Raw genomic sequence first — 23,290 nt, 5'->3', positions numbered from 1 at the left:
AAAGGAGAGCATCCCTGTCCCAGGAGAGCACCCCTGTCACAGGCAGCCATGGAATACACGCCGTCCCGGCGGTGACAGCCGCTGGCGTGCCCGGGGGAGGAGGAGGGGATGATTCACAGCACAGTGAACAAGCTGTGCAGGTTCCAAGCTGTGCAGGTTCCTACGAGCTCCCCCTTGCTCTGCCTCCCCTCCCACCCACCCACCACGGTCACGCTACAGCGACTCATCACAGCCGGGAAAAGGGGGGATGAAGTAAGCCAAACCAGCCAGGGATGCCTGGCACAGCCTGTCCCCTGTCTGTCCCACTGCTGGATGCTGCAAAGGGGCCCAGAATGCCCAAACCAGATCCACAGGGTTGGCTTGGCACCACTGGCACTGCTGCCCCCAGGCATGGTGGGTGACTGAAGCCCCTCTGCCACGTGCAGGAATGCCAACCCCTGAGCAGCCCTGCCCTGGTTTGTGGCTCCTGGGCTCCAGGGAGAAGCACACCCCAATTTTAGGGTGCAAACAAAGGGGTTGGGGGTCCCCCTGTGCCAGCTAGGGAGGGTCTGGCACAGAGCAAGGGCAGAACCAATTTACCCTATGCCATCCCTGGTACTGAATCAGCCACGTGTGCCAACCTGCAGAGAGCACAGGGACAGCAAGCACCGTGTGCCAGCCTGCACAGAGCACAGGGACAGCGCAGGGACAGCAGGCACCTCCCAGCCTCCACAGCAACCATGGGAACAGCATCTCCTCACTCAGATTCCCAACGTCACTGCGAGCTGCTACTGCAAAGCAAAGGGAAAAGGGGAAACCTGAAAAGCCCACCCCTCCCAGCCCACATCCAGGGCACACAGGTGATGCCACGCACGCCACAGGTGATGCCACGCACCTCTGGGTCTGGCAGCACTGCAGACACAAATGCAGACAGATGATTCAGGCTGTGCCAGCACACCTGCAGCCCTGGGAAAACAGCCTCCTGACCCAAATCAGGCACATTGCTCCATGCTGGAGGCACGAGCAGGACACAGCTTGTGGGTGACTCCTGGTCACACAGGGACATCCAACCTGGCCCTTCACAGCCCTGCCCAGAGTCCCTCCCTGCACACAGCTGGGCACTCTCAGCCTCCTCCAGCTCTGGCAGTGCCAGCCCTGCCCCTCAGAGCTGCCCTCTGTCCCAGGCCATCCCCTGCCATCCCAAAGGGCTGGGTTTAGCCTGGCATGGCACAGAGCTCAGCACAGGCCCTGCAGCTGCTCCGGGCTCTGTCCCCAGCCCAGCTATGGGGACACGTGCCCAGAGGTGCTCTGTGGCATGCTCCCCATTACAGAGATCTCCCAGCCCTATTAACCAGCCCTCTGTCAGCACAGTGTGAAAGATGGAATCACGAACACAGCCTCTCCTGCACACCCAGCCCTGGTGCTCATGGGGCTCTGTCAGTGCTGCTGACAGCCAGACCCAGCCCAGCCCAGCCCCACAGCACCCCCCCAGTGCCTCCTGCAGGAGCCCAGGAGCCCACCCTGCCCTCCCTGGCTCCCTGCAGCAGTCCCCAAACCTGCCGGCACTGTGGGATCCCCTGGGAAATGTGGGAATGTTCCCTGGGGATACAGGGAATACTCCTGGGTGTGAGGATCCTCCTGCATGGACCACAGCCACTGCAGCATCCAGCAGGGAGAGCTCCCTCTGACACTCGGGCAGAGCTGGGTGGGATAAGTGTGCTTCCCTCAGGAGCCAGCCCTGCCATGTGGGATCAGTGTGCAGACCCCAGAGCCAGCCCTGCTGGTCCCCCCAGGGCTCCCAGTGCAGACCCACCATCACCAAGACCACCTCCCAAGCAGGAATTTGTTCCTGCTGCTGATTTCCACTGGGGAGGAAGAGGAGGATCAGCTTGTGCTCAAACTGAAGCACACTATTATCACCTGTCCTGTCCCTCGTTTGAATAAAATCCCAGACAAGTTATTAAAGATGTGGCTGCACAAGCAACACAGGTCATGCAAAGGAGGAGAGAGAAGTCCTTGGTGCCTCTGGCTCTGCTGGTGCAGGACTGGCTGAGCCATAACCATGTCCCACCTCCACAGCCCCAAGTATTCCCTGCACCAACATTTCCTACAGGAATGAAGAGGGAGAAAGGCACCCTGGCAAGGAGAGCCTTGTTACTCATTACACCTCAGCTGGGGGAACAAAGCAGGAAAAAATCAAAGTCAATCATTTTAGCAGCCAAACCCAAAGCCACGTGCTTTCCCTGCGGTTTGCAAGGCAGAGGGAGAGCCCAGGGGGGCAGGAAGGGACTTTCCCCTGCCCATCCAAGCACGGAACCAAGTGTCGGAGCTCCTTGGAAAGGCATGGACGCTCCAGGAAACCCTCCCTGTGGCAAGGCAGTAGCTCCCAGTGCTGGGCAGGACAGGAGGGTGCCAGGCTCAGCCCTGGGCAGGCACAGGTGACTCACTGGGCTGCCCCCAGCACCATCCCTCACAGCACAACACAAGCAGGACAAGTGCCAGCGGTCAGGGTAACCCAGCCAGGGGCTGACTGCTGGTTCTGCAGCCTCCAGCAAGCACAGGGCTCCCTCTGCTCCAAACTGGAGCCTGCAGAGCCCAGCACTCTCCTGCCTGGGCAGGAGCGCAGCTCTGGGCACTCAGGTTTGCACCTGCACAAACAGGGGCTGCTCCTGGAAAGGCCAGACCTAAAGCTGGGCTCCAAGGTGGTGAGAGGGTTTGGGCTGTGGCTGTTTTCTTCAGGGACCAGAAGAGCAAGAAGGATGAAAATAACGTAAGATGGGCTTTGGATTCCTTCTCCCCATCACCAAACACCTGGGCAGGAGGGCCTGTCACCCCAGATGGCAGCAGGTCACAAAGCAGCCCCAGGCTGGGACCATCTCAGCATACCCCGGGGTTTTGTCCCTGCAGAGGCACACAGGGCCCTGCAGGGCACAGCAGCCTGTGCTCCACCTGCCCTGTGCCCACCCAGCCAGGGGCACCAGGTGAGCTGGACCAGGCCGTGGGGAGCAGGATGCACAAACAATGACAAAGTGGCAAAGGGGGCAATCCCCGACAGTTTCCTTATCGAAGCCCAAGCCTTGTTTGTGTCAATTGAACTGAGTAAACACTGGGCAAAAGTTTCACTTTCGCTTCTGCTGCAGATCCAGGGGCAGCTCCATCCAGGACAGGCTCTGCCACCCCACAGCCAGGGGCACAGACACCCCATAGGGGCTCAGTGTCACCGAGCAGCTGCAGAGATGGGGACAGAACGCATGAGCAAGCACATCCCTGAGTCTGGAGCACCAACAGCACCACCAGGAACCATCCCAGCAGCCAACTGCACGTTTAGAGCTGCACCAGAGCAGGATGTGTCCCAGGAAACACGCCAGGGCTGCAGCAAAGCCCTGCTGGCATTCCCATGGGGCAGCACAGGATGCTGCAGGCACACAGGGGGCAGCTCACTGAAATCACACCCTGCAGGCACAGACGGAAGGGACACCACACCTCTGTGACAGCAAACCTCCCAGCTGCTCCCCACAGCCACAGGGGACACGCTGGTGGGGGCAGAGCTGGCAGGGCACCTGTGGGACAGTGCCCAGCATGTGCCCCAGGAAGCCAGGGGGGCCAGAGGGGTTCCCAGGCACTGCAAGACCCAGGTCCAGCCCAGCATCACCCCTCAATCCCATCCCTCCTCGCTGAGCCCTGCAGTGACCTGGCCAGAAAAATGACCCAGAACCCCAAACCAGCCCAGCTGTGCCCTCCCCATGGGAGCCCAGGGCATGGCACAGCCCCACTGGGACCCAGCCCCTGCGCCCTGTGGGGAGGGGGCTCTCAGAGCCGCCCCAGCCCAGCCCCAGCACACAAATTGCAGTTTGTGCCATGGGAGCAGGGCAACAGCCAGGGCGGGGACGGCTTTGGTGGCTTCAAATTAGTCCCTGGGAGTTGGAAAAGGAAAACAAAGCAGCAGAAACGTGGCAGGGCACCAGGCTGCAGGCAGGGCCTGAAGGGGACAACAGCCCCACGGCCACTGGGACACGGAGCCCGACAGCACAGGGAGGAGGAGGAGGAGAGGAGGAGGAGGAAGAGGAGGGTGCCAGGCTCAGCCCTGTGCCACAGCACAAGGGAGGCAGTGGCTGGCAGCCCTGCAGCCCCACATCCTCCATCCCCAGGTGTGCTGCTGGCTTCCCAAAGTGAGCTGTGGGCATCTCCCCATCACCCTCTGGGTGCCCGGGCTCAGCTCCCTCCATGCCAGCACAGGGCTGGAGGTGATACCAGCACAGGGACCAGCCTGCCTGCCCTCACACGGGCACAGGGACATGCGAAGGGATGAAATCCTCCAGCATCCCTGCTCCTGACGGCCAGCACAGCCCCTGTGCTGGATGGAGAACGAGTTTCACGGCATCCAGGCTTCCAGTTCATTATTTATGTCACACTTGAAGTCTCTGCATCTGCAAAACTTTCTGAATAATTTATGGATGGTGGATCAGGGAGGAAGAGGGACACGTTTTGCTGAAAACCAGGTCACTGAATACCAGCCAAGCAGCAAAGGGAGACAATGGAAACAGGCACAGAAACTCGCTGGGGAAAAAGATCCAACAGCATTTATGTACACACAGACACACACACACTCCAGAGATGCCCTTGGCATCTGAGGATATTTAGCAGGACCAGCCCTTCAGCAAATGAGGATCATTTTCAACCTTCTGAATTTATTCTTTCTTCTCAGGGAAGGAGAAAGTGTTGTGAATCATTCCTGTTTCTCTCTGTACCTACACTGAGGGCAAAAGCAGGGCAGAGCAGCCCTTTCAGCAAAGCCTGGCAGAGACTTTGTTCATGTCCTCACTCCAGTCTCACCATCCCTGCATGCCCGTGCCTTGCTCTGCCCAGCTCTGCAGAGGGCTCTTCCTCCCTCCTCATCCTCCTGCCCTCACTGCCCAGCCCAGCAGCCCCACAGTTACACGCTGTTCCCAGCCTGCCCTCAGACAAAGAGGATGTGAAACGTTCAGCCAAAGAGGCAAGAGGAAGGAAAAGGAGAGAGGATATGGCCAAGCCCTCACGTAACTCTGGCTGCAGGCAGGCACTGCCCCAGGGCCCAAAACCCCCAGAGCCCCTCACTCACTCACAGTCCTGAGCCTGGGGTCTGCTGCCCCGGCCTGCCCAGCTCCACAGCCACGAGGCACAGCAGCAGCTGAGGAGCAGCATGGGGACAATGACAGCGAGACAAGGCCACCATGCCCAGCCATGGGGACACAAACCAAAACCACCTGGAAACACCACTGAAAAATAAAAGCTGGCTTAGAAAAGCAAGTCCCTGGTGACAGTCAGGAATGGCCCCAGATGGGCACTGGCTCAGCGGGTGACACGCCAGCCCCTGCAGCAGTGACACAGATACAGCAGCCAGCAACAGGCAGCACAGCACCTCCATCCCTGCAGCTGGACACTGGGATGGGCTGGAAGGGCTCACACAACACAGCAGACCTTGGAGCTGTCACACGGAGGGTGACACAGGTGGGGAGAGCCAGCCCAGATCCCACCCAGCACCAGGGATCAGTCAGAGCCTCACAGCCCCCAAAGTCACCCCCAGAGCAGGAGGAGGATGCACAGAGGGCCCAGAGCATCCCAGCCAGGGAGGGAACACCCCTTCCCAGCCTCCCTGCCCCACATGGCCCAAAGCCTCCCCCAGAGCACCCTGGGGTCACCTCGGTGCCACACGTGCCAGGGAGGTGGCACAGGGCAGGCAGGGCGGGCACTGATTTACCCTGCAGCACAATCAGCATTATTGCTGTCCCTGCAGCCTGGGCACCACTGGAACTCCCCCAGCCCTGTGCAGGAATTAAGGGCTAATCCAGGAACACATTCAATAGGAGCTACAAAACAATTCAGCCATAAAAACATCCTTATCTCCAGAGGCCAGCAGCGCTCTTCCTGCCCGTGCAGCAGAGCCATGGGCATGGCCAGGGGACAGGAGCCCACGGGGGCTCACAGCACACCCCAAAATCCTGCACACAGTGTGCCCAGGGCCAGACAAAGCCAGCACCCCAGCCAGCACCTGCTGCAAGCTAACTGAGTAAGCCAGAGACATCTCACGACTCAGCAGCTCACTCCCAAAATGTATTTTCTGTGAAGAGCAACGCTGTAGGATTTGTTCTGGGGTAAAATGAATGCTACAGGCAGGGCCAGACACTGCTGCCTTCAGCAAAAGCTCCACAGCAGAACACAGCCCAGACCTGCAGAACCGTAAATGCACCCACAGCTGTCGGGTTTGAGATTCTTTTAACCCCAAATGCCAAGAATTGGTACAATGGCAGTCCCTGTGAGCCAGATGTTACCAGCTGCTATTTCAGCACAGAGGAGCTACACCCATGGGGCTCGCTGTGAGATCAGAGGGGAGGGAGCAGAACCAGCCCTTCTGGGAACGGACAGGGTGCTGGGAATGCTTCACCTGCCCGTGCACCCCGGGGTGACCCCGGCCAGGCTGGCTCACGGCAGGTGATGCTGCAGAGGCTCCATGGCACCTGTGTCTGTGACGTGCCCCTGTCACCCCACGGCACAGCCTGGTGACAACATGTGCTGCCAGCGTGCTGGGTACTGGCACACCTGGATAGAGAAACACCCTGTGATTTGGGTGAAATAAACGCAAAAACAGAGCAAACCCCAATGACCCCATGAGGGAACAGCAGAAACACAGCTTGGGGAGCACAGCACCCAGCACAGCACCCGAGGGCACAGCCCAGCCAACGCTGGCAGCCATGTAAAGATGTCCCCAGCCCCAGCCGTGGGGACATGAGCAGCCCAGCCCGGGCATCAGGGAGGAGCGGGACGCTGCCAGCCACAGGTGAGGGCGTCCCCAGCCCCGGAGCCACAGCTGCACCGCTGCATCCCCCTCCCACCCGGTTTGCAGCTCGGCAGCCACCTCCGCTTCCCCTGCAGACAGAGAACAGCCCCGGAGGGGTCCCCTGGTCACAGTCGGGAATGGCCCCGGAGGGGTCCCCTGGTCACAGCCAGGAATGGCCCTGGAGGGACCCTCTGGTCACAGCCAGGAATGGCCCTGGAGGGGTCATCCCGGGGGCTCCGGGCATCCCCACCCTGGGCGGACACGGGACAGAGGCCAGCCGGGAGAGGGGCAGGGGAACCAGGCACCAACGCATCGCCCCAAAAACCGCTCCCAAAGGATGGGACTCTCGAGGGCCGCGGAGCGGGACCTGCTGGGGCAGAACCAGAACCACACACGTGCCAAGGGACGGCGGCCACGCACATCCCGATGGAGCAGGGCCGGAGCCCGGCACGTCCCGATGGATGCGCCCTGATGGAGCACACATGCCTGCATGGACCGGGGCAAGGCCGTGCTTGTGTGATGGGCCAGAACCAGGACCGCGCTGTGCCCACGGACCACGGCCGGCATATCCCGGGCACCGCGCACGTCCCGCTGGACCGGACCAGGACCGGGAGCGGGCACGGCCCCAGGCCCGGCCGCAGCGGGGGCTCGGGTGGTCCCGGATGGAGCAGCCCCGTGCGGGGGCAGCGCGGGCCGGGCGGGGCTCGGCGGGCGGGCAGGGGGCGCGGGGTCCCGCAGGGCCGCCCCCAGCCCCGCACTTACTCTTGAGGGCGGCGACGAGCGACTTCCCGTCCTTGATGAGCTCCTTGATGAACTTGTTGGTCCTCTCCAGCTCGGCCTCGTGGAAGCGCAGCCGCTCCCGGAACTGCGGACTGTCCAGGCAGCACTCGCTGAACTCCAGCGCCGGCAGCCCCATGCTGCCCGGCACGGCGGGGGCGAGCGCGCAAAAATCCAGGCAAGATGCAGAACGGAAGGGCTTTCGGGGCGAGGCGCGCGGCCGCCGGTGCGGGCGGGCGGCGGGAGCGCGGTGCCGGTCCAGGCCGAGCCGAGCCGAGCCGGGATCGGGGCCGGGGAGCGGCGGGAGCGGAGCCGCGCGGGGGCGGAGCCGCTGCGGCCGCGCTGGGGCCCCGCCCGGGCCGGGCCCGCCCGCTCCACGCCCCTCACGCTGCCGGCCAATGGGCGCGCTCCGCAGCCGCCTATCCCCGCCTTCTTCGCCCGCTAGACCAATCAGCTGCCGGGGCGGGGCGGGGCCGTGCCCTCCCCGCCGCTCCCGCACCTGGGCCGGAGCCGCCGCTGCGGAGCCGCCTCTGCCCGGGGCGGGCCCGGCCCTGCCCTGCTCCGCTCCCCGCGGCCCTGCCCCGCTCTCCTCCCGCTCCCCGTGACCCGGCCCGGCCCCGCCGCGGGGAAACCCGCGCCCGGCCTGCGGGAGCGCCGCTCCAGGCCGCTCCGCGCCCGGCCGGGAGGCGGCTCGCACGTTTCTGCTCCCATCATCGCACATCTGTGTGGGAGATTATCGCCCGGGCTTAGTGGTGTGATCTGAGAGAATCAAGCCGTAATCTCCTAGAAGGGCTGGATGTGGAGCGGCCGCGGCAGGAGCTGTGGGGCCCTGTCCCCGCACCGTGTCCCCAAAAGCATCGGCCCCGGTGCCGTCACCGCTTCCCTCCATAGAGGACGGATGCCGTCACTGCTCCCCCAGCCGATGGCTGTCGCCATACACACAGCCCCGGTGGCTTCTCCGCACAGCCTTGAGGAGCACGCCAGGAATGCGGCCCGGGCCAGGAGCCTCCTCCTTGCCCGGCCGGGAGCTCCCCGGAGCGGGCACACGGCAGCTGCCCCTCCCCGCGGGGCCGGGGAACTGATCCAGGACAGCGGGACACACCGGCACCGCCATCCCCCGGGCTGGGCACACCCCAAAATAAACCCCAAAACAAACCCGGCACCAGCACGGGCATCCAGGCGGGAGCGGAGTGCCCCAAGCCCCGGGCCGGAGCCGCAGGGATGCCGGCGGTGACCTGTCCCCCCGGGCTGTGAGGCTGTGACCTGTCCCCCCGGGCTGTGAGGCTGTGACCTGTCCCCCCGGGCCCTGACCTGTCCCCCCGGGCTGTGAGGCTGTGACCTGTCCCCCCGGGCTGTGACAAACAGCCACACCTGCGGACAGTCCCCGAGGGGCTGCGATCCCCGCTCGGCCGCCCCGGGGAACGCGAGCCCCGCTGGCCCCGAGCATTCATTGCTGCCAGCCCAGCCGTGACCGGCACCGGGCCAGCGCTCCCGGAGCTCGGTCCGGCCCAAAGCTGGGCTGGCAGCACCGGCTCCTGCCACTCCTGGTGCTAAAAACCTCATCCACCTGTGTTTTGCAGCGGGTGGGTGCAGGCACAGGAGCCTGACACCGGCTCAACCTTTTGTCCCTGTTTTTCAGTCCTCTAAAGCACGATCCTCTTCATCCTCACAACACAGCCTAATTCAGGCTGAGTCACCGCCTTCAAATATGGCTTGTGAGCCACATTTTTTTGGATGAGGCCTCCTAATTATAAAAAAGGATGTAATACTAATTACATGCTTATCTTGTAGGCAGGATATAAAGTTTAATGAGCTGTCATTTACGCCATATGCACCCATAAAAGCATGAGATGTTATTATTTGGATTATGCTCCCTAATTCTACCCTGCACAAAGCCACGGGAGCACTATTTTGGTTTTATCCTTCTCCATCATCATTGTTCATATTTAAAAGTGCTCCAGCACTTACTGCTAATAGAGAAGAACCTATAACTAGATTTATAGGACACTGCCTTAGAGGCTGCAAATATCTGGGGCTTGAAATTGAATTTTTTTCAGCACTTTTCCAGTACCACAGAAAATGATGATGCTCAGACTGTCATTTTCTGATGAGGACAGAATCGAGGCCATACAAAGCTCTGCCACACATACCACTGGAAGTGAGGCCTCAGGCAGGCAGCGAGGAATCTTCTCCCCTTTTTCTGGCTGCATTCAGCAGGAGACACTCGTTGTGTTTGAGCTCCAAATGTGGGAGCAGGGCAGCAGAACTGGGGAGGAAGAGCCAGGGATATCTTCCAGCCCCATTTCCCTGGGATTGTGCATCCAAACTGCAAAAGAATACCATAGAATATCCTGACAAACAGCAGTCATCGAGCCCAGCTCATGGCCCTGCGCAGACACCCCACTAATCCCACCACATTCCTGAGAACGTTTATCACTGAAAGGAAAAATAAGCAAACAAACACCCCAGACTCGCACATCCTCCTGCCTGTGGATACAACAGCTTGCATCCCTCTGTAATCCCTGCCACGTTTGCCTGCTTTGATTCATTGTTCCGAGCAGCTGGGCTGTCTCACCCCCAGCTGGACACGGTGAGGGGATCCAGCAGCACAGGACAGAGCCCCGGCCACAGGCAGCCCTGCTGCCAGCCTCGGCAGGGCTGGGCTCACACACCCTCCCCGCAGAGCCGTGGGAGCTGTGGCTGCCCTAATCCCACACTCCCACCCCCGAGCCGACCTTGACCACACATTAGCACATTCTCCCTCACTCACCAACCCACATCCCACAGCTCGCTCGCCCAGGGAACATCTGCAGAAAACTTCTCCAGCATTAAAATAAAAAATTAAAAAGAGAGAGCAGTTTCTACCTAGATTAGATAGCTCTGGATCAAATAACTGCTGGGGCAGGGTTAGATGGGATATTGGGAAGAAATCCTTCCCTGTGAGGGTGACAGGCCCTGGCACAGGTGCCCAGCGCAGCTGTGGCTGCCCCTGGATCCCTGGCAGTGCCCAAGGCCAGGCTGGACAGGGCTGGGAGCGCCTGGGACAGTGGAAAGTGTCCCTGTCATGGCAGGGCTTAGGACTGGGTGATCTCTGGGGCCCTTTCCATCCCAAACCAGTCTGGGGCTCTCTCCCTGCAGTAGCATCAGCCCAGCCCCAGCTGTTCTCCCCAGCGTTATCTCTGGGTGGGTCCCACAACCAGCTGGATCCAACCGGTTTGTTTGAAAAACAGCAATTCTTTCCAGAGCGAGCTCTCGGCTGGATCAGCTCCCTGATCTGAGCGCAGCATCCTCCCACCTCCGCACCCCGTCCTCACGGCGCAGCACTGTCACCGCTGCCGTGACACATCCACGGCTAACGCGGCACGAGGAGCCCCTTCTCCTCCGGGAAAGCGTTCTGCCACTCAGGTTCGGCCATCGGGGAAAGCTGCAGTGACAGCGGGAGCGGGAGGTGAGGAGCAGCTCCATCCCCGTCCCCGTAGGCAGCTCCGAGCCCCGCGGCATCTCCCGGCTCCGTTGGGCAGCTCGGAGCCACAGAGCCCCATGAGGGGCTGCCCCGAGCCTTGCCAGGGAGATAAACCCTCACCCCTCGCTCTCCTCGGGGCATCTCGGAGATAAACCCTCACCCCTGACTGCCCTCGGGGGATCCTGGAGCCTCCCTCCCCTGTCCCACCTGCAAAAACCAGAACCCGTGTTAGAGGGGCAGGGAGAGTGGAAAACCACCCACTCGGGCACGAATGCATTTCATGAAAGCCCAGGAGACAGCAGCAGCAGCAGGCATCCCGACTGCCAGAATGCAGGAGCTACAGCAGAGGATTCCTGGAATTGCCCTCAGGCAGCAATGTTCAAGGTCTGCTTGTTATGTGGCTGTGTATCACACTCACATCTTCCCTGCTCCCAGGACTCTTTTTGTTGGGCTAGACACAGATGAGGCATTGTAGATGGCAAAAATAAAACAGCCCTGCTCCAGATAACCCATCAGACCACCATAAGGCGTGCCCTTGAATTCCCCATTGTAAAGCAAAGGGTGTGTGCTGGCCTGTGGCACTGACAGCCCTCCTTGAGGGCTGATCCCTGACCTTGTGCCTTTCCTTGGCTGTGAATGCAGCTCTGGGGCAGACAGCCAGGGCTTCCCCTTCTCCTGCGCTACCCTGAGATGTGCTGTGGGGATATTCTTGTCTGAAACTCCTCCATGTGACTGCAGCAAACAGCCTCGGTGACACCTCCAGCGTGACAGTGCCCCCTCCGCCGAGCGCTCACGAGTAGAACATGATTTCAGATATTGCTATTTCAGAGTGGAACAGTACTTTTCCTAGCTGCGTTGCACCTCTCACAGTCACACATGAATTTCCACCCCCTCAATTCCTTTTTTTCCCTTCTGCAGCTCACTTCTCTCCCTGCGCTCACTCCTCCTGGCCTCAGGCAGATTTGCAGGGGTGGGCGAGACAGACAGGAGACGGGAACAGCAGTGACACAGCTGAGTGCCTGCAGGGGGACAGCTCCCCTGAAACGAGAAGCAAACCGGGCTGGGGTCTCTGCTCCCAACCCCTCTCCAATTCCCAGCTCATTAACCTCCCATGAATTTTTGCAGGACTCATCATTGCCACTCGTGCTGCCAAGTCTGCCCAGACACCACAGGTTTGGAACTGGTTTTGGAGCTGGTTTCCCGTTGAATGGAAATATCAATGCCATCTCCTGTTAGTCAGCCCGTGGTGCCACAGCAATGCCCGCATCCAGCTCCTTGCAGCTCCCTGAGCCCACGTTCACACCCTGGGCCGTGAGTTCCTCTCCCTGTAACCTCAGCTGAGCCTGAGCCTCTCCTCTTCCAGCCAATTGGCTTCACCTCCTGCTCGTGCTGTGCCGCTCTCACACCCGCCTGGCCATGCCCAGGTCCTGGCTGTGCCACCTCTGCCAGGTCTGGAGCTCCAGGGAGAGCAGGAGCCCCAGGACAAAGCCCCAGGCTGTGCACCGAGGGGAGCTGTCTCCAGAAGAGGCACATTCCTCTCATTGCCCTGGCAGGTGTCAGAGCACATCCAGCAGGACCCAGCTCCGTGCAGGAGGCACAGGGACACTGCTCAGGCTGGAGAGAGGCTCCTGGTGCTCTCAGCCAGTGGGGAAGGCTTGTTTCCTTGGATTCTTTGTTAAAAATAGGAGAAAACTCTTGAGCTGTGTGTACCCCTGGCCCTGGAGCTGCCCTCAGCTTTGCTGCCCTGCTCCTGTCACCCTGCACAGGTGGCACTTCACCCAGCTCTGTCGATTTTGGGCACAATTCCCCAGAGTGCTGCTTGTCTTGCCCTTCTTCAATTTCAGGGGCAGCTTACTTACATTTTCACTACTTCATTAAATTCGAGCTCTGCTCCAGCACCTGCAAACCTCCCTCCTCCTGTCGGAATATTTGACCCCAGCCCTGCCTGCTGAGAGAACCCCAAACCAGGATCCTCCTCAGGGCACAGGGTACTCACAAACCCCTCTGGCTCTTCCCAGCCTGATGTCAAGTTTGACTTTTGTTTCCAGGATGATCCTCAGGGTGCTGGAGCCTGGCTGCCACTCTCAATGTGTGCTTTGTGTCCCCTATTTCAGTGCTGAGACACAGCACACAGAAATACAGAAAACCCACCACACCTCACTGTGATGGAAACGTTTTTGAAAAAAGAGCTGGTCAGAGATGTTCTCTAAATTCCTTAGGAGGAAAAGAAAAAGCCTGACAGGTGCATTTTGGGCAGTGACAAGGCATTGAGCAGCTGGCCAAGCTACAGTTAAACACACAAAGTCAGAAACAAGCTCTCAATTAAATGGAAAAGTGAAATTAGTCACGCCCCTGGGAGTCACTGCAGTGGAGGAAGCTGAAATGGAAAAGTAAGGGAACCAAGGGCTATGAAATTGTCAGTGATATCCATGGAAGAAGTATTTAAATAACAGGGTTAATTATAAAGATGACAAAGTTTCATTGTCAGGAAAGGCTGAACAGTCAGCCTATTCTTGCTCTCCTTTTTGGGAGAAAAATACAAAATCCCCCCAAAGGCCCAGCCAAGCAGCTGCCATTCATTTCCCCTCCAAACATAAGAGATCATCCTCTCTCCACGTTCTGCAGGGGAGCTTTGGTCTGGTAATGCTCCATGGGTGAGCACTCCACAGGCTGGCACAGGGGCTGTGGGCAGGACAGGGAGCCCGAGGATCCAGGGCTGTGAGTGCCTCATCCCATCCCAAAACCCTCCCCTGTGTCCCTTGCAGATGGAGCAGCAGCAGGCAGCACCCAGAGGGGCACCAGGCCAGAGCCAAGGCAGGAAAGCTTTGGCCAACCCCTGCATTGGACACCCCCGTGTGCCACCCCAGGGCCCTGGGCCTCACAGGAGCTGGAGACAGGGCCCAGTGGCTCCAGGGGGGATCCCAGCAGGGCCCAGTGGCTCCAGAGGGGATCCCAGCAGGTCCCAGCAGGTCCCAGTGGCTCCAGAGGGGATCCCAGCAGGTCCCAGTGGCTCCGGAGGGGATCCCAGCAGGTCCCAGCAGCTCCAGGCAGGATTCCAGGGGGGATCCCAGCAGGTCCCAGTGGCTCCAGGGGGGATCCCAGCAGGTCCCAGTGGCTCCAGGGGGGATCCCAGGGGGGATCCCAGCAGGTCCCAGCAGGTCCAGGCAGGATTCCAGAGGGGATCCCAGCAGGTCCCAGTGGCTCCAGGGGGGATCCCAGCAGGTCCCAGTGGCTCCAGGGGGGATCCCAGCAGGTCCCAGTAGCTCCAGGGGGGATCCCAGCAGGTCCCAGTGGCTCCAGGGGGGATCCCAGCAGGTCCCAGTGGCTCCGGAGGGGATCCCAGCAGGTCCCAGCAGCTCCAGGCAGGATTCCAGGGGGGATCCCAGCAGGTCCCAGTGGCTCCAGGGGGGATCCCAGCAGGTCCCAGTGGCTCCAGAGGGGATCCCAGCAGGTCCCAGTGGCTCCAGAGGGGATCCCAGCAGGTCCCAGTGGCTCCAGAGGGGATCCCAGCAGGTCCCAGCAGCTCCAGGCAGGATTCCAGGGGGGATCCCAGCAGGTCCCAGTGGCTCCAGGGGGGATCCCAGCAGGTCCCAGTAGCTCCAGGGGGGATCCCAGGGGGGATCCCAGCAGGTCCCAGCAGGTCCAGGCAGGATTCCAGAGGGGATCCCAGCAGGTCCCAGTGGCTCCAGGGGGGATCCCAGCAGGTCCCAGTGGCTCCAGGGGGGATCCCAGCAGGTCCCAGTGGCTCCAGGGGGGATCCCAGCAGGTCCCAGTGGCTCCAGGGGGGATCCCAGCAGGTCCCAGTGGCTCCGGAGGGGATCCCAGCAGGTCCCAGCAGCTCCAGGCAGGATTCCAGGGGGGGATCCCAGCAGGCCCCAGGGCCCCCAGGCTGGGCAAGCAGCACAGCAGCCCCAGGCAGGAGCTCTGCAAAGCCAAAGGCACCAGAGCAGCAGCATTTATAGCCCACCCCAGGCTGGATCCACCAGCACTGACACGCTGCAGCTGCTGCCCCTCCCAGCAGCACCTGTGCAGAGGTGGGAGCACCTGGGAGCACCTGGGAGCCCAGAGACACCAAAGGCATCCAGGAACATCTCATTCCAACCCCTGCCATGGCAGGGACACCTCCCACTGCCCCAGGTGCTCCCAGCCCCAGTGTCCAGCCTGGCCTTGGGCACCGCCAGGGATGCAGGGGCACCCTGTGCCAGGGCTCAGCACCTGCACTGTAAAAAGTCTCAAGGACACCCCATGCCCGAGGATTCCTGCGGCTAGGGAGGCAGGAGCCATGCCAGGCACATGGGGGCTGCTCCTCACGGCCCCTCTGGAGGGGTGTGAAGCCATGTGAAACCCCCAACCACTTAACTGGGGTTATATTATCACAAGACAATTCCAAGGAGAGGAATGTTTTCCCAAAATTTGTCTAACCACTGGAAAAATGTCACAAACCACTGTGAAATTGAGCTGAAGCTGTGTTTCCAGGAATTAGAAGCAGAAGTTCCCAAACCAAACTCTAGTTTCCTTTCTGGAGGGGCTCCAGAGGTGTCTGCTGTGCATTAGCCCTGGTGCAGCCCGTTCAGGGATGGAAGCTCTGCCTCTCCCTGTGTAAATAGCAATTTCCTCTGCTGCTGCTCAGCCCTCTGTGCTCCCTCTCTTTCTGCCTCTGCTCCTGGAATCTGGATGGGGATTTTCCTCTCTCTCCCCAGCGCCCAGAGACCAGCCCTGCACATGGGCCACTGTACAGCAACTCCCTCCTGTCAGCTTCAGCGCAAATCGCTTTAATTCTCATAATTAGGCAAGGCCACTGCCTTTCCTGCATAAAAATATCTTCAAACAGCTTCTCGAAATTCCTGTGGAAATCCCCACCAGCTATCCCAGCCTGCCCGGAAGCCCAGACAAAGGGATTGTTCCTGGGGCTGGGGCTGGAGGAGCCAAGTCCTGGTTCCCCCTGCCTGACCCTGCATCCCCCTGGTGTCACTGCACCCTTGTGGTGTCACTGCACATCCCGAGTGTCACTGCACCCCCTCAGTGTCACTGCACCCCCTCAGTGCCACTGCATCCCCCTGGTGTCACTGCACCCCCGTCGTGTCACTGCACATCCCAAGTGTCACTGCATCCCCTCCCCAGTGTCACTGCACCCCCTCAGTGCCACTGCATCCCCCTGGTGTCACTGCACATCCCGAGTGTCACTGCATCCCCTCCCCAGTGTCACTGCACCCCTGTGCTGTCACTGCATCCACCCAGTGCCACTGCATCCCCCCCAATGTCACTGCATCCACCCAGTGCCACTGCGCACCCCGGTGTCCCTGCACCCCCGTGCTGTCCCCACCCTCTGTGCCCGTGTTCCTCAGCCTGTCCCAGGCTCTCTGCACATGCCCCGGGCTGTCATGGCACACGGAGCGGTGGCATCGCCGAGGGTGCCCGGAGGGTGCCCAGGGCCGGGATCGCTGGGGAGTCCCCGCAGGGCCGGGCCAGCCCCTGGAGGGGCAGGAAGGGCCGGGACGGAGCCGCTGCGGCCCGCCTGACTTACAAGAAAAGGGAAGAAATACCAGAAAGCATTTACATTTTAAAGTTAATGATTGTAGGAAGGGAAACAAGAGCCGGGAGCTGTGCCAGGCTGTCCGGCAGCCGCAGGACGGGCACTGCGGCTCCAGCGGTGAATTCAGGGCGGTTTTGTCCCTCCCGGCCAGGGCCGGCTGTGCCCGCAGCCCCGGGGGCTCTGGGGGTGGGACACGGCCCCCGAGGAGCAGCGTGGGGTGGGACACGGCCCCAGCGACACCGGGGACGGTGCAAGGTGGGCAGGTGGCAGCGCCCAGGTGTGTGACATCCCTCGGTGGCGGTGAGGATGGGCAGTGCCCATCCAGCCCTGCTGCAGGGGAGGCACGGCCAGGTCCTGGTGCCTTGTCCCGTGTCAGCACCGCGGCACAGCCCCGGGCCAGGTCCTGCCTGTCCCCCGTGGTGGCCTCGCCGGGCCAAGGACGAGGGGACAGGAGCTGCAGGTGAGGCGGCAGCTGCGGGAGCAGCAGAACAAAATGACCCTCATCATCTCTGTTGTTTTCCAGGGACAGATTTCCCCTGCCCAGGGTGCGGTGTGAGGTGTGGGGCAGCCCGGGGGTGGGCACAGAGCCAGCCCTCGCACCCTCCTCGCTGGGCAGAGCCAGCCCGGGCACTGCCTGCCTTGGCTTTCACAGCGCTGCTGCCAGAGGACGTGCCCTTGAAAGGTGCAGATAAGATAGCAATGATGGGCAGCAGTTCTGTTTGCGGTTAAAAACACCCGGTGCCTGCAGAGCTCCTCACTCCATACCTGCTGCCAGGGCACTGTCCCCAGGCTGGGCACTGCCCCCAGGCCAGGCACTGCCCCTGAGCTGGGCACTGCCCCTGAGCTGGGCATTTCCAGTGGTCCCGAGGTGCTCCCGGCTCCAGAGCAGCCCCGGGGGATCCCACGGGCACCACTGCCCACTCTGCCCATGCCCAGCTGAGTGCCAGCTTGCCAGGGCCAGCATGGAAATGCCCATTCCCTCACAGCAGTCTCCTCTCCAATCCTGCCTCGCAGACAGCAGTGGTTCCTTTGCCTGCAAATCTGTCCCCAGACACCAGTCACAATTTCCAGTTAACAGGTCTGGCCCTGTCCATTCCCCTCCTGTTCTTGGCCCTTTGCTGTCCCCATCCCATGGCAGATGCAGGTGGGCTGAGCTGATCTCATTCCTGTTTATATTCATGTGGCTTCTGAGATTTGGTTTGGAACCATAAAAATATGTTATTTACTGTACAATTAAATATTTGTTTCCTCGTGGGTTGGACTTGGGTGAACTGCAGTTTCTACAATATCCTTTAAACATGACTTACACTCTTCCTCATTGCCTTCCTTTTTGTACTTTTAATTCCCTCACTCTTTGTGCCTTTATCAGCTGCAGGGAGGTTTGCCAGGGGCTTTACATAGCAAAAAATTAAACAAAAAAAGTTAATATAACAACCCCAAAACACAAATGCAGACTATTCCTTAACTACTCAGGAGTACTTCCCCTGCACATCCACCAGCCCAGCCTGGGCACCCAATTACCGTGTTGATAACGGTGGTGGCAGTGCTGTGACACACTGGAGCAGGCTGTCACAGCCTGTGCCTGCACATTATCTGCCTCACCAGCCCTCCCCAGGGTGCTGCGTTTAGCTCTGATGGCTGCTGTGTCCTGGCAGGGCAGGGCAGGGCAGGGCTGGGCTCCCCTGGCACTGCCGTGTCCCCAGCAGGGTGGGGATGCTGCTCCACGGGCATGGCACCAGCTCGGGGCTGCTGTCAGGCTGCCCAGGTTGGTCCATGGTGTGGTGGGTGGGAATGTCCTGTGCAGGGCCAGGAGCTCCCTTCCAGCTTCTGTCAAGCTGCCCAGGTTGGATCCATGGTGTCCTTGGTGGCAATGTCCCATGCAGGGCCAGAGCTCCCTTCTGCCCAGGTTGGATCCATGGTGTCCTTGGTGGCAATGTCCCATGCAGGGCCAGAGCTCCCTTCTGCCCACCTTTGATCCATGGTGTCCTTGGTGGCAATGTCCCATGCAGGGCCAGAGCTCCCTTCTGCCCAGGTTGGATCCATGGTGTCCTTGGTGGCAATGTCCCATGCAGGGCCAGAGCTCCCTTCTGCCCAGGTTGGATCCATGGTGTCCTTGGTGGCAATGTCCCATGCAGGGCCAGAGCTCCCTTCTGCCCAGGTTGGATCCGTGGTGTCCTTGGTGGCAATGTCCCATGCAGGGCCAGGAGCTCCCTTCTGCCCAGGTTGGATCCGTGGTGTCCTTGGTGGCAATGTCCCATGCAGGGCCAGGAGCTCCCTTCTGCCCAGGTTGGATCTGTGGTGTCCTTGGTGGCAATGTCCCATGCAGGGCCAGAGCTCCCTTCTGCCCACCTTTGATCCATGGTGTCCTTGGTGGCAATGTCCCATGCAGGGCCAGGAGCTCCCTTCTGCCCAGGTTGGATCTGTGGTGTCCTTGGTGGCAATGTCCCATGCAGGGCCAGAGCTCCCTTCTGCCCACCTTTGATCCATGGTGTCCTTGGTGGCAATGTCCCATGCAGGGCCAGAGCTCCCTTCTGCCCACCTTTGATCCATGGTGTCCTTGGTGGCAATGTCCCATGCAGGGCCAGGAGCTCCCTTCTGCCCAGGTTGGATCCGTGGTGTCCTTGGTGGCAATGTCCCATGCAGGGCCAGAGCTCCCTTCTGCCCAGGTTGGATCCGTGGTGTCCTTGGTGGCAATGTCCCATGCAGGGCCAGAGCTCCCTTCTGCCCACCTTTGATCCATGGTGTCCTTGGTGGCAATGTCCCATGCAGGGCCAGGAGCTCCCTTCTGCCCAGGTTGGATCCGTGGTGTCCTTGGTGGCAATGTCCCATGCAGGGCCAGAGCTCCCTTCTGCCCAGGTTGGATCTGTGGTGTCCTTGGTGGGAATGTCCCATGCAGGGCCAGAGCTCCCTTCTGCCCACCTTTGATCCATGGTGTCCTTGGTGGGAATGTCCCATGCAGGGCCAGAGCTCCCTTCTGCCCACCTTTGATCCATGGTGTCCTTGGTGGCAATGTCCCATGCAGGGCCAGAGCTCCCTTCTGCCCACCTTTGATCCATGGTGTCCTTGGTGGCAATGTCCCATGCAGGGCCAGGAGTTCCCTTCTGCCCACCTTTGATCCATGGTGTCCTTGGTGGCAATGTCCCATGCAGGGCCAGGAGTTCCCTTCTGCCCACCTTTGATCCATGGTGTCCTTGGTGGCAATGTCCCATGCAGGGCCAGGAGCTCCCTTCTGCCCAGGTTGGATCCGTGGTGTCCTTGGTGGCAATGTCCCATGCAGGGCCAGAGCTCCCTTCTGCCCAGGTTGGATCCGTGGTGTCCTTGGTGGCAATGTCCCATGCAGGGCCAGAGCTCCCTTCTGCCCACCTTTGATCCATGGTGTCCTTGGTGGCAATGTCCCATGCAGGGCCAGGAGCTCCCTTCTGCCCAGGTTGGATCCGTGGTGTCCTTGGTGGCAATGTCCCATGCAGGGCCAGAGCTCCCTTCTGCCCAGGTTGGATCTGTGGTGTCCTTGGTGGGAATGTCCCATGCAGGGCCAGAGCTCCCTTCTGCCCACCTTTGATCCATGGTGTCCTTGGTGGGAATGTCCCATGCAGGGCCAGAGCTCCCTTCTGCCCACCTTTGATCCATGGTGTCCTTGGTGGCAATGTCCCATGCAGGGCCAGAGCTCCCTTCTGCCCACCTTTGATCCATGGTGTCCTTGGTGGCAATGTCCCATGCAGGGCCAGGAGTTCCCTTCTGCCCACCTTTGATCCATGGTGTCCTTGGTGGCAATGTCCCATGCAGGGCCAGGAGTTCCCTTCTGCCCACCTTTGATCCATGGTGTCCTTGGTGGCAATGTCCCATGCAGGGCCAGAGCTCCCTTCTGCCCCTGTTGGATCCATGGTGTCCTTGGTGGCAATGTCCCATGCAGGGCCAGGAGCTCCCTTCCAGCTCAGGCTCTTCCATGATGCTCTGGTTAGGTGACTGCTAATTTTTCTGCTTTTCAGACCTCCATCTCTCAAAGCCAGTGCAGAAGCCCAGCAGATTTCCCTCCCTCCCTCCCTGGAAGCAGAGGGGTTTCCATCCATCCATCCATTCACCATTCCCAGCCGGGGCAGGCCCTGCACAGCCCCAAACTCGGCCCAGGACAGCCCAGGCTGCAATTCCCCGGGTTAATTGCCAGGATGCCAGTGCAGGGGAGAGACAGAGATTCCTTTGTGCCGGCTCCAAATGCCTCTGTTCCAGGAGAATGGCTCACAACCGACCTTGCTTTGTGTGCCCAGCCCTGGCTTGACAGTGTTTGCACAAGCAGCTGGGCTGACAAAGACAAAATGAGGAATTCTTGGAGATTTTGGGCAGTGAGGTATCCCCTGCAGCAGCCCTCAGACACAGCAGCCCCAGTTCTGTTTTCCTCATGGGTTCAGACCAGAAAATCCAGTGCTTCAATGAGCAATGACATTCTGAGTGAGCCCCCATGCCGGGGTCCTGGGCTGCCCTTCCTGCCCTGCCTCACCCAGGGAGGGAGCAAAAACCTTCTGGGGCACAGAAACATGCCCAGGGCCACTCAGGGAGAGCTGGGATCCTCCAGGTCTGTCCATCCTTGTTCCAGCCTGTCCCGCTGTCAGTGGGAGTCAACACAAATAGATACATGTAAATACAAATATAAAAATACAAATACAAACAGTGTGAGCTGTCCCTGCCCATGGCAGTGGCTGGAACAAGTTGGGCTTTAAGGTTTCTTCCAATCCAAACCATTCCATGGGTCTGTGATCCTGTGTTTGGCAGGTTTTGGAGGACTGTAATGAGGGAATAGCAAACATGCCCATGGGATCTGAGCAGCTTTTGGGACAAAGCTGTGGCAGAGGATTGCTGCTGGTCATGATGGAGCAGGAGCTGCAGGAGGAGACATGTCTGGGAGGCAGGGGAGGAGGACAAATGGATTCTGTCAAGCTAACTTGATCTATTTTTAGATAAAACTGTAATTAAGGCAGTACTTGATAACAGCAGGACTTTTAAGGTAACGGGGCTTCTGGTACATATCTAAATGCAACATGGCACATATTAAATGAATCAGGAGATGTCTGTTTTCCCTGGAATGCAATTACAGAGAGGCCTCCTGGTCAGGGTGTCCAGGAGAGCCCTCTGGGAGGCAGCTCTTGACTCTGAGCTATTGCCCAGCGAGTAAACAGCGCTGGGGTCAGTGTCTCAGGTCAGCTGTTAAAACACAAAGGCTGGGAGTCATTCCTCAGGAGGGGCTGCTCCCTCCTGGGAAACAGCGACTGGGAAACTGCAGGGGGATCCTCAGGGCCAGGGAGCCGGCACTGAGAGCCGCGTTCAAGACCACGGCAAAGACAGAATCACTGTCCTGTGTCTGCCACCGCCCCGCCTTGCCCATCCAGCTGTGCCCGCCCCCATCCAGCTGTGCCCGCCCATCCAGCTGTGCCCGTCCCCATCCAGCTGTGCCCAGCTGCGCTGCTGCGGTTCCGCGGTGCCCTCTGGCGGCCCCGGAGCCTCCCTGCGCCTCCCTCCCTCGGCCACGCGGTTTTCCCAGCTCATTTTATTCACCTTTTCCTTCATTAAAACTTCTGTTACCTTTATAAAGTGGATTTCCCCCTCTTCCCTCTTCAAAGATCGCTGAAGGGAAAAGTGGCTCCGTAGAAGTTTCTGGTCACCAAAACCCACCTTGTTAGGATAAAAACCCCAATTTGGAGAGACTGCAAGAGGAAAGCTTTGGCCCTGCTGAGAGTTCCCCCAAAAAGAGAGCACTTGGTAAGTGTCAGACATCAATTCCTTATTTCACATAAAACTGCTTAATGGGAAGCAGGAATAAGAAAACAATTAAATAAGTCTTTAATACAAACCATACAATTTAATGGCTTTACATATTTAAACTATATTTAATAGATTTGACATATACTTAATATATGGAATATTTTTTTAAAGTAAAGACTCGGAAATAGGCTGAAAAAATAAGTGACATTTAATTTTTGGACCTGAATTTTTCACATCTGTAGCCCAGCTCTGAGATGACCCATTTCTCTGTGACCCAAATCTCACCCACCTCTGACTGGAGGCTCTCCTGGTGGGTCTGTCCTTCACCTGTCCCCTGGTGCCACGTGTCACCTGCCCCTGGTGTTGTGCAGTCAGTGCCAAGCCAGCCTCTCCCAGATCTGAATCTCCTGAGACTCATCACAGGGACCTATAACGAGTTTTAGTCATGCAAAGACTCAGTTTAGGCACCCACTCCTCCCACCACCGCCGTGGAAGGACACGGTGTGCCCGCAGTGACACGTGGGGACAGCCAGATCCAGTGTCACATCCCTGACATCTGCCCCACGTCTGCACCCTCTGAGCCAGGCTGCCCCTCCCCAGTGCCCCACTGGGCCCCTGCAGCTTCCATTCACAGGGTCAAAAGGCACAAATTGGATAGAAATAGGATAAAAATGGTCAGCACCGAGCTTGTGGCACCAAGATGTCCCCAAAGGACGTCCTCAGAGGAGACCCTGGGGCAGGCAGGGCAGGATCTCACAGGATCGGGACTGCTGCAGATGGGATGGAGGGGCCCGCAGAGCCCCCCTTGTCCCTCCCTGTCCCTTCCCTGCCGGCCCTGGTGGCACCGGGGGCTGATGGCAGTGCCAGTGCTCGCCGCGGTTCGCTCCCAGGCTGCTGCACGCTCCGAGCATATTTTTAATGCATTTATCTGCCGCCAGCTTCCTGCCAGGCTGGGCTGCGGGAAACGGGCACC

The 23,290-nt window shown here is 59.7% G+C and overlaps 1 protein-coding gene across 3 annotated transcripts in view; it reads right to left on the bottom strand.

Annotated features, from left to right (window-relative positions):
• Window positions 1-7,833, bottom strand: part of ARHGAP26 (Rho GTPase activating protein 26) — a 99,474-nt gene extending 91,641 nt beyond the window's left edge. For all 3 annotated transcript variants that reach the window (XM_058815022.1, XM_058815023.1, XM_058815024.1), the window contains exon 1: window positions 7,556-7,833. In XM_058815022.1, the coding sequence (XP_058671005.1) occupies window positions 7,556-7,709 (154 nt within the window). In that variant the 5' untranslated portion in view covers window positions 7,710-7,833. The remainder of the gene's footprint in view (window positions 1-7,555) is intronic.
• Between the last annotated feature and the right edge of the window lie 15,457 nt (window positions 7,834-23,290).

This window comes from Ammospiza caudacuta, chromosome 16, assembly GCF_027887145.1.
Source record: "Ammospiza caudacuta isolate bAmmCau1 chromosome 16, bAmmCau1.pri, whole genome shotgun sequence".
Classification (NCBI taxonomy): domain Eukaryota; kingdom Metazoa; phylum Chordata; class Aves; order Passeriformes; family Passerellidae; genus Ammospiza; species Ammospiza caudacuta.
Note: the sequence above shows the minus strand (reverse complement) of the source record. Positions and strands in the feature narration are given on the sequence as shown.